Raw genomic sequence first — 11,369 nt, 5'->3', positions numbered from 1 at the left:
ACCAGCTACACATGATTTCGCGGACACACACGCTCACAAACACACACAAATACACACTTTAGCGTCCCTTCAGAGAATACTCTCTCTGTCCGGCTCCCTTTTTCCCGGTGGCCAGCTCGGACTGCCGGGTCTCCATGGCAACGTGACCGGCCTGCTGAGTTGCACATGCAGCAGGTCGGGTCGAGACTGGCTTGGGACAAACCCTCTGACCCTGGGCCCACAGCTTTCCCACGCTCCAGAGAGAGAGAGAGAGAGAGAGAGAGAGAAAGACAGCCAGAGCAAGTTAGATGTCCAATTTACAAAAAAAACACCCGTCAGATCATTCACATCTGTCTGTTTTCCTCTCTTTTTTGTATACCTCTGTCACTTCTTGCAATTCTTTCTCTGCATTTATTTCTCTTCTTCTTTCACTCCTTCTTTCCTACTCTGCCTTTCCTCACCTTATTTCAATTCTAATTCTAATTCAAAGAAGCTTTGTTGGTATGACAAAAACATTGGGCAAAATTGCATGAGAGTGTGAACTAAAGTACATACTATATACAAAATACATATATATCGTTCTCTCTTCTTTTCTCTCTGCAGTGTGCACTAAGGGACAGGCTGTGAGTGGTCAGTACCGTATGCTGGCGAAGCATGGAGGCTACGTGTGGGTGGAGACCCAGGGCACCGTTATCTACAACAGCCGCAACTCTCAGCCCCAGTGCATCGTCTGTGTCAACTATGTCCTCAGGTGAGCCGCACACTGTACACAAGAACACAAGAAAGAAAGAAAGAAAGAAAGAACAGAAAAATGCACCTGCTTAATATAGACACCACTCACCCCCCTCCACCTATGCATACTCAAACATACTGACTGCCTGCCCCCTCTCTGCCCCCTCCTCTGCAGTGACATTGAGGAGAAGTCCATGGTGCTCTCCATGGACCAGACAGAGTCTCTGTTCAAGACCCACCACATGAGCAGCTTCTTCAGCCAGGTGGGCCCTGTGCCGGCCGAGCCCAGCGATGGCCTCTTCACCAAGCTCAAGCAGGAGCCTGAGGACCTCACTCAGCTGGCGCCCACCCCAGGAGACACCATCATCAGCCTGGACTTCGGTGAGTGAGTGGGTGGACACAGGCGACATCTCCCAGGATACCCTCTGGGAGATACCAAATCAGTTAAATCAGTTAGGCAAAATGACACCACCATCAGCCTGTGTAAGGAGGTGAAAGGGAGTGTGTGAGCAAAGGAAAGATACACACTCTTCTGAAGGAGAGTTCAATTTGACACAATCTTCTCGATGCTTAAAGGTAAAGAAAAAATTAGCTCTTCAGCTTAGAGAGAACTTCCAGGTTTGATTTGCCATTATGTAGGTGCTGTGGCGAAAATCAACAGTTGAAATCAGTCAGGCAAAGTGAAAACACAGCTAGCTAGTCATCTCTTAATGTGAATTTACGTGAATTATTCAAACAGGAAAGGAAAGGAAAATGGAGTTGTGAAATAGTGTGTTTATAATTTAGAGGAACATTTAACACAGATATAAAGGGAGACAGTGGATCAGTGGACAACTTTGAAATAGGAGAAAAACAGGCATTTTGTGTTGCTACCCATATCCCCACTATGATCTTTTTTTAATCTCTTTGACGACATTTCTTTGAAAGTCAAGCTTTGTTTTGTTGTTTTGGAATGCTTTCAAAGTTAAAAGTTAATGCTTGGCTCTTTGTGAACTTCCTGTCACATTGTCTCATGATGTCATGAGGAATTTGTTTGGCTCTGACCGATAACCTTCAAAATGGCTTTTCTCGTGGAAAGCCTTATGAGATACAGTCTTTTGTAAACAACCCTTCTCCCAAGCACAAACACACACACAGGCAAATAGAGAAACACACAAAAAGCAGTAATTTTTCTCCTTTTTGATTTACATTCTATAATTCTATAACATTTTAATTCTATTTAATAATGCATATCTTCTCTGCATTGCTTGTGACTTTTGACAGAATCATGTGCTATGCAAGTAAAATGATGTAACATGATTCTGTATGAAAAAATATAGTAAGAGGGTTAGATAGATGATACCTGATTCCGTATATGTAAGAAATAATGGACAATGTTGTGCTCCCCTGTTAATCTCCTGTTATGTTCTAATTTATATGGTGTTAAATTAATTTAAGATTGTTTACTTGTAGTGGGATATGATGTAATATGCTGTTATTATTACATATTTATGTTGTATGATGTTGTATAATGTCGTATGTCTTTGATCATGTAATACAGTATGATGTAACCTGTTGTATTTGTCTGCGCTGGCCTCCAGGTCACCCCCAGTTTGAGGAGCATCAGCTGTTCAGTAAGATGTCCCCCAGACCCCGTGCCACCGGGCACTCCTTCCTCAGTGATGGTCACACGCCTGGCACCCCTGAGATGCCCACTGTCAACCCAACATTCTGCGTGCCACAGGCACCCCCACCTGGCAGTGCCACTCCCAGCCTGAGCAGCTGCTCCACAGTGAGTGTGTGTGTGTGTGTGTGTGTGTGTGTGTGTGTGTGTGTGTGTGTGTGTGTGTGTGTGTGTGTGTGTGTGTGTGTGTGTGTGTGTGTGTGTGTGTGTGTGTGTGTTTGTTAGAGATGTACCCGAATCTGAATACATTATATATGGGCAGACACCCTCCTCGTCTCTGCTTCATCATGTAGCCTAGGCATATCCTGATCATATTGCATTGCAGGTAGGCTAACTTGTTTTATCCCCTGCAAATATGATAACAATAATAATAACAATAGATTTCATTTAAAAGACACCTCACAAATACCAAAGTCACTTCACAAATACCAAATGCAATTCACAAAACACGGAATCACAATATTATCATATTTGCTGGGTGTCGTCAGCAGAGCAGTGAAAATGAACACCATGATTTATTTTTTTAATTACAGAGTTGGAGCAAGTTGTAATATTCCAAGAAAAAAACTTAAGATTTCAGATGCCTGAGATTATAAAGTCATACATTTGCGAGAAGAAACTCTCTGTCTGGCTACACCATTAGTGAAGGAAGGATGATGAAATATACAGATACAGATAATGACGTCGCTGTGCACCTCTAGTGTGTGTGGAGGGGGTGCAATGGGTGCAAGTGATATATTTCAGTTAAGATGATTTAACTTGGATGAAGATACCAATATGCTACCCCTCTTTTGGGTGAGCGAGTGTTTGAGCCTGTTTGTATTCACATGTTGAAGACCTGAGAGAGGGTTTGGTCTGTGTATGGGCCTGTATTTGTGAGAATGTGTCACTATCTTGCTTGTGTGAGTGTGTTAGGTAGTATTTGATTACATGTACTACTCTCTATATTGCAGCCAAGCAGCCCAGATGATTGCTATGCTACTGTGGAAAGTGACCTGACAAGCTCCCAGGTGGATCTCACAGAAAAGATGTATGCTCTGGACCCCCAGGAGACCAAGGCCACTGCCACTACAGAGGTAGAGACATACTGAGCTAACATGAACATACACACACACATGCACACACACACACACACACACACACACACACACACACACACACACACACACACACACACACACACACACACACACACACACACACACACACACATGAACACACAGACACACATACACATGCACACAGGCAAACACACAGAATACAAAGTCCAACTATCTGTCTCTCTTTCCATGAGTCAAACACTTTTTTCCTCCCTGATTGACTCAGCCCGATTTGAGTGATCTGGACCTGGAGACCCTGGCTCCCTATATCCCAATGGACGGCGAGGACTTCCAGCTGCACCCCATCTGCCCTGAGGAGTCCCCCGCCAGTGAGGCTGCAGGCCTGGGCGCCACCCATCACAGCTTCAGCAACATTGCCAGCCTCTTCCAGCCCCTCTCCACCGGCCCAGCAGCCCACTACCAGCCCACTGTGGGCACCACGGGTACAGGCAAGCGGGCATCCAGCGCGGGAACCGTGGACTCCTGGCCCAACATGGCCTGTGGGGGCCCCTCTGCTCTGCCACCTTACCATGTTCCAGCCAGCACCCCTCTGTCCTCCATGGGTGGGCGTCAGAATTTGCAGTGGCCCCCAGACCCTTTATTACACTACCAACACCAAGTTGCCAAGACGAGCGTGATGGACGGCATGGCAACAAATCAACACTTGCGCCACATGATGCCAACCAATCAGATGCCTATGTACAGGCAAAGGTATGCAAACTTAACATTTTCAAAACAGCAGTTTAGTTATCTATCCATCCATCCATCCATCCATCCATCCATCCATCCATCCATCCATCCATCCATCCATCCATCCATCCATCAATCAATCAATCAAGCAAGGTTTCAGCAGCAAGGCACACAGAATGTTTTTTAACCAATAAGGGTCCTTTGTGTGAGTTATTTGAAGAACCCATGAGGATCCTTTATCTTTAAAATTGTGAAAGTCTATCTCAGTCACTCTCCACTCCCCAGCTCTCAGCTGGTGTAGGAACAGATCCGGAACCAGCTACTACCTGGGCTCCTCACCACGTTCTAACCCACAGCTCTTCCCCAGAACCACAAACTAGTTAGAACAGAAGAAAGGGCAACTGTTATTTACATCTTTGGGTATAGTAGAGTGACCCTCATGTTGTGTTGTTATGGTAGTTTATACATGTGTGTATTTCTGTGGGCAGGTCCATGGAGAACTTTGTCCAAGCCCAGAGGGACATGAGCCCAGCTCGCCTGGCTTTGGCTAACAGCATCAAACGCTCATTCACACAGATGGCAACGGTGAGATCATAAATGAGCAACCTCAAGACTCAAGACTATAGACCTTATTGTTAATGATATACACAAGACTATAGATCTTAGTGTTAATGATGTACACAAGACACAAGACTATAGATCTTAGTGTTAATGATATACACAAGACACAAGACTATAGATCTTAGTGTTGACGATATACACAAGACTATAGATCTTAGTGTTAATGATGTACACAAGACACAAGACTATAGATCTCAGTGTTAACGATATACACAAGACTCAAGACTATAGATCTTAGTGTTAATGTACGCACTGTGGTTGTTTGGTTGTTTGTGAGTTGTTATGAGATCTTTTTTGTACCTCCTGTAGGTGTTGTACATATATATATATGTGTGTGTGTGTGTTTGACAGGAGGACATGCAGCAGAGTAAACCCTCAGAGATGATGTGGAAGAGGATGCGGAGTGATGGCTATACCGCCATGGACAGGAAGTGTCTCAGCACCAGCGCCCTATCAGGTACAATGATTCAAAAGTGACATTCTTCACAGAAATCTGGCGAAGGGAATTTCTGATGTCTTTTTTTAAATAATTTTAGTAGTTTCCCAACTCATAACACTTACACAAGACTCTTTCAAATCTCTGCTCCCTCTTTTCTTTCCTCTGTCTCTCTCTTATTCCCTGTCTCTTTCCTTCGCAGATAAAGGTATGGGCTTGTCAGATTTTGTTGACCATCAACACAGGAAGACCCAGTATTCCTGTAACCAAACATGCATGTCAAAGAACAGTGGACAGTGCTGTAACTACAGAGAGTACAGCATGTTGCCCCCACACAAAACAGAGGGTTAGTCACTTTTCACAGATATTTGAAGATATTTGATATTTGAGATGCTTTCCATACACAGATGTAATGTTAAGATATTAATACCACATCAAGTGCATTATGCCCTGACTTTAGTGTTATCTACTGGATTAGGTCATTGAAGCAAATGCTTCGAAAAGTGTTTCTTGATCCTATTCTTTCTAATTTAGATCTAAAATGTCAAAATATTACACACCCAGATTGGAATTCTTGTCAAGAGGTAATTGGTTTTGTGTGTGTGTGTGTGCAGGGATGGTGAATCGTCTCGTGGGCCCTTCCTTTGAGTCCTACTGCCTGCCCGAGCTTACACGTTATGACTGCGAGGTGAACGTCCCCCTGCAGGGAAGAATGCACCTGCTCCAGGGCAGTGACCTCCTGAGGGCTCTCGACCAGACCACCTAGACCAGATACTCAGATCGGGTCCCAAATCAGCCCCTCAACACTTCTCCACTACAAATCCTTCCAGCGACTCGCTGAGGACCCTTGACCAGGCCACCTAAACCAGGCACCATCATGGCCTCTAAAAACCTGGTCCCAAATCAGTCCCTCATACCCTTCTCACTACAACCCTCCCCTAACCCTTCCCCACCATCTTATCCCACAAAAATACCCACACTGTGAAAAGAAAATGCTTTCTGAAAGCAGCAGTAAGGGGATAAACATACACAGAAAAGTAACCCTAGCAGCTTTGCCACTTTTATACCAAACATATGTTTTGATGTTTCCTATTATGATGAGGTATGCCGGTATATGGTGTTGGTGAGGCCGGATTTTCTCAATGTTCTTTCCATAATCCACCTCCCTCTTCTAATCACTCTAAGGTGGTTGCCCAAATGTAGCATTTTGAAGTCTGTGGGTTCAAACAGACACGTGAATGCGGTTGTGTGTGTGTGTGTGTGTGCAGGACTGGTTCTTAGAAAGGCACAGATTGCGGTCTGCCATTATTGTGCCTTCATTTAAAGTGAGGTTGGTGCTTGGGAGCCCTTATTTTGATCAAAATTGTCAGCAGACAAAACAGTATGTTTAATAAAGTCACAATATTATTCTCACCCATGCTAAAATTATAGCAACACAGGTGCCACTAAATTTAAACCATATGTTCCTCACAGGTCACAGTACCTGATGAGTCTTTTGTTGTTTTGACTAATGCCAGTCTGAAAGAATATTTTGTTAAACACAGCAAGATTGAGACGACTTTTCTTGTAACCATGGGCTATTTGCTGTCTTACCCACAGACACCCTCCTCATCCCATTTTATTATTCAGAGAAAAGTCTCTAATAGTTTTATTTGTACTATCTTCACCTTCTAAGCTATATACCTGTATTATTTTAGTTACAAGGACATTTCTTGCATAAATATCTTTTTTGTTTTTGTCAGTGTCCGAAACTTATTTTACCAAACTTTTGTCCTTGTCTTGAGACTGTTGGGTTCTATCCTGTTCTTCTTTGTCTGTCTTATTGTCTTTCTCACTCACTTTCTCTCTTTCATTCTACTTACAGAAAGCTTGATCAAGGGGCAGACACCCCCCTGTTGCCTTTACCAGATCACAACAAGTGGCCATTTTCTCTCCTTAATCTTCTTTCTTGTTATTTCTCTCATATTCACTGTCTGTCTCTTCCTCACTTCTCATCAATATTCTGTTGTGGTGACCACTTTATCTTAACGTATATATAAATAAATATTTTTGAGCTGTACCCATATATTTGTTTAAAGTAGATTGGAGATGTCCATTAGTGTGTCTAAGAATACTGTTTTATTGCTTGTAGGCTTCGGTACTTTTGTCTTCTCTATGCAGTAGATATAAATCGGAGTCTTGTCTGATTTCAACAGCAAGTAGCACTGTTCTTTTTTTCTGTGGTTTGAGATATGCAAAAGCCTTATCGTATTTTCTCTTTTTTGGCAGGCCAGTACTGTTCCTTCTGTCATTCTGTTCTTTTGATTTTGTTGTTGTTGTTAATAACAAAGCAGTAGATTATATATATGCAGTAATAAGAAAAAAAGTTCCACTCATGAGGCATGTAGCAGATTTATGAATTTTGAAAGGCAAACATTGTTAAGACCACATTTAAATAAAACAAACAGATAACCGCTGACGGAAACATCCGAAGTAACGATACCTTTGTAGATGAGTTGATATGTTTGATTTGGAGCAGCAGCCGAGTTGTGTATTACTGGGATCCACCCACATTAACATTGTATCTATTTGTTTGTTTGTTTTTGAGGGAGGGAGCTGAGGTTGTCTTTAAGGTTGAACTGTGAGTTTTACTAATGCCTTAAAAAGTTCCTAAATTTTGGTTTTATTTTTTTTAAAGATGACAATTAGACTAGCCCCTCAGAGCCACAGACTTGTACCCTCTTTCTTCAGTCTTGCTTTAATGATAGATTGACCAGTCCATGGTACCCAAACCCTGTCCTATATATGTTCTTCTGTTCGTCATTCGCCAAATATGAAATATACCCCTTAGTGGTAGTCAGATAATGTCCTCATAACTATACAATAATGTTGGCCATGTAAATATCTTATAATAATTGATAATAATATCGTAGTCTGAGTTTAGACAACACTGGTGACAAAGGTGAGATGAGTAGTCTAAGTACTTCAAAAGGTTTTCAGGCGTGGAACTAGCACACTATGCAGTCACGCATAGCCATTGCATTGACTGCGAACGTGTGCATGTCAGATTGGACTAAGTTGTTGGAAAATTGGATGAATTGGAATTGGATGTCACGAATGTCACTGAGGATTATTCAGTACACAAGGTGAAATAGCAAGCGTGGGCAGCGCTCTATATTACAGCCTGGGGCTCTGTTCTTCTCAAGCCAAATTACAAAGGCATTTAATTATTACCCTCTGTTGAGTCCAAACATATTTGGATGTCACAGCTATATTAAGCTCAATGATCGCTTTGGCAACATGTGTAATTGCCACTCCAAGCGATAAAATTAAGCCTTAGTTAGCATCTTACAATGCTGAATGGGAACAAAATGTCTCTATAGTATGTTGGCATGTGAGCTAATATAACTCATAAAGCTGTTGTTCTACAAGATGTTTTCTTCTTGCCTTCAGACATAGGGTTATGAGAGGTAGGCAGAAAGATGTGTCCACATAAAGCTGTGAGGAGTCTGCTCAGCCTACCCACTGCTGCAGATACCTTATATTCAAAAGTTTTAATAGTCACTCTTTCTCTCTTCCTCTCTCTATATATCAAGCAATCTCTTTTGTACCACCCCCACTCCTTCTTTCTGTTACAAATACAAATGTCAAACAAGCTAAAAAAAAAATCATAGTGTATGGAAAAAACATCGCTGGAACAGCCTCAATCCAAAGACAGAGAAAAGACAAAATGTCCTCTTTGTTTTCCTTGAGCCAAAGTGAATGGAATCTTGAGCATTTCCCCCAGTGATGCAGAGCCTAGATTAAAAATATCACCCGGATAATGCAAGGGGATGTGCAATTTTATGTTGTTTATTTATGTTCTCTGCTAAGTGGATGAGGCAGGGCACATTAGTATCTGTCAGGGGGAATGAGAAATTGGCATCCCATCAGACTTCTGTACACAGATAGCAAGATGTTTTACTCAAGTATAAATATACTGAGCCCCAAGCCCTAAATTGCCCACAAGCAGCATAAATCTATTGTCCAAGAGTGTGCCCATTAGGTAGGTAAATCAGGATTTGTGTTCAGCATCAACCAGGAGCTCAAAGAATATTTCTCTAATGTAATCTTACTTGAATTACCAGTGATAAAAGCCAAAGTAAAGTTGTCCACAAATGAACTCTATTTATTCATTGCCTTGCATATCTCAGTACTGGTTTGGTTGCACTAAAGATCATATAGTTAAAGAGAAAAACTGTACAACTGTAAGTGTGGAGAGACATAGGAAGTCATGGTGCATCAACTACCCTGTGAAAGGCCCACCACCAGTCTTAGCTGTAGCCTCTGTGCCCTCTGAGGGGTGGTTAAAAACCTTATACGCTATGTGCAGTTAACCATAAAATGTGATGAAATGATATCCTCGGCATATATATGTTGCTCACACTCAACCTTAAGGAGATGGTTTGTCCAAAACTGAAAAATCTACCATTTTGTGCTTAAGTTTATGTCAGTAGCCATCTATGAAAGGTTTTGATCAGCAAGAAACGAACTGTTCAGGAAAACATCAGTGACCAGAAAGTTGTTGCCACCATCCAATTCTGAAGTGTAGAAAAAGCTTCTAGAGTGGAAAAGGAGACATTCTATAGTCAACCTCTTTTTTTTAAAGAGAAAGAGGAAACTAATGCATGGTTCTACTGGAATAAAGATGAGGTGATAATGGCAGAGTTTTCCGTTTTCGGATGATGTGTCCATTTAAAGGCAATGTCAGTTGCGGGGTTTTTTCTAGATATAATAAAGGGGTTGTCTTCATGGGACTATGTCTGCTTTCACCCTGTTTATTTTTTGTTTTGGATGTCTTATAGTTACATTAGCTGAAACCATGACTATTTTAATATGCTAAATTCATATTTACTATATTATTATGATATTTCTTGTTATTGTTATTACTGTATGGGAAGTTTTACCCCAGTAAGAAGTTTTATTTCTGCACTGATATGTTATTAAAGCATATTGATCTCACTCTTCATGTTGGGTGTGCTTTCTTGTGCTCTGTGTCCTGTTTTCCCTCTCTGACACACACACACACACACACACACACACACACACACACACACACACACACACACACACACACACTTTCTCTCTTTCTGTGTGTGCATGAAGTTTGCTTGAAAACTTGTTTACAAGGCAGTATCTCACAAGAGGGAGATTTTGAGGATGTACGTATGTGTTTTATACATACTGTATCATGATGCCTTTTAAAACTCCTCAGTCACATTTCACATCTATTTACATTGTGTTTGTATGACTGTAATTACATTCCTCTTCCTTTTTCACATTTGATCATTTTAAGTGTGTAGGACTCTAGCCACTGACTCCCTCAGGACTGCCAGGAACTGTACGGGGTCAATCCAGCTTCCATTCCTTCCTCAGGAAGAGCCCTGTCATACTCCTCTGTGCAAAGAGATCAGTAGCTATTCACCACTGCATGCGTGTCTGAACCAAGATCAGGATCTATTCACCACAGCATACAGAGTGTTTGAACTGCTTGAACCCATATGAGTCAGCTCCCACACACAAGCAGAAATGCAAGCTCTTCTCACGCACTTGTACTCTTGCAGAGGCTTCAACAGTAGGTGTCACACTGTCGTTTTTTTTTTACATTTCTAATGAAAGCATTTGGTGGAGCGTAGAAGTTGGCACATGCATGTCCAGATTTGCCGCTTTGCATGCACAGAAACTACACACACTCCTCTACACACACACACACACACACACACACACACACACACACACACACACACACAAACACACATGAGCACACACCCTCACACACCTCAGTTTGACTGCCTGTCACTACACAGCGCAACTCATACATTTCCCGTCTTGATGCTGCCCTCACACTCCTCTTTTCACCCTTTACTGGGTTTTTTTCTGCAGAATGGATCAGGGATGGTGTGGGGCCATCATGTTCCCCAGTATTCCCCAGGCCAAGGGGGTTCATCTGCGCCCCAAGCTCAGGGACCTGGCCTGACAGTGGGGGAATTCCAAAAGAGTCTTTGCAACACTGTATGCCATGTCAGAGTACATAGTGAAAAAAGAACATTCCAGAAGTGTTTTTGTATGTCTCCTGTTCGTCAAGGTCTTGTCACGTACGCACATATTAATTCATGCACCGGCACACACA

The 11,369-nt window shown here is 42.2% G+C and overlaps 1 protein-coding gene across 1 annotated transcript in view; it reads left to right on the top strand.

The window, feature by feature from the left end:
• Nucleotides 1–10,201, top strand: part of epas1b (endothelial PAS domain protein 1b) — a 39,143-nt gene extending 28,942 nt beyond the window's left edge. Inside the window, exons 8-16 of the mRNA XM_012827303.3 lie at nucleotides 583–730; nucleotides 887–1,092; nucleotides 2,292–2,482; nucleotides 3,328–3,450; nucleotides 3,701–4,185; nucleotides 4,653–4,749; nucleotides 5,137–5,242; nucleotides 5,424–5,567; nucleotides 5,836–10,201. Coding sequence (XP_012682757.1) covers nucleotides 583–730; nucleotides 887–1,092; nucleotides 2,292–2,482; nucleotides 3,328–3,450; nucleotides 3,701–4,185; nucleotides 4,653–4,749; nucleotides 5,137–5,242; nucleotides 5,424–5,567; nucleotides 5,836–5,987 — 1,652 coding nt within the window. The 3' untranslated portion in view covers nucleotides 5,988–10,201. The remainder of the gene's footprint in view (nucleotides 1–582; nucleotides 731–886; nucleotides 1,093–2,291; nucleotides 2,483–3,327; nucleotides 3,451–3,700; nucleotides 4,186–4,652; nucleotides 4,750–5,136; nucleotides 5,243–5,423; nucleotides 5,568–5,835) is intronic.
• Nucleotides 10,202–11,369: the final 1,168 nt, after the last annotated feature.

This window comes from Clupea harengus, chromosome 13 (assembly GCF_900700415.2).
Source record: "Clupea harengus chromosome 13, Ch_v2.0.2, whole genome shotgun sequence".
NCBI classification, from domain to species: Eukaryota; Metazoa; Chordata; class Actinopteri; order Clupeiformes; family Clupeidae; genus Clupea; species Clupea harengus.
This window is presented reverse-complemented; position numbering and strand designations above follow the sequence as displayed.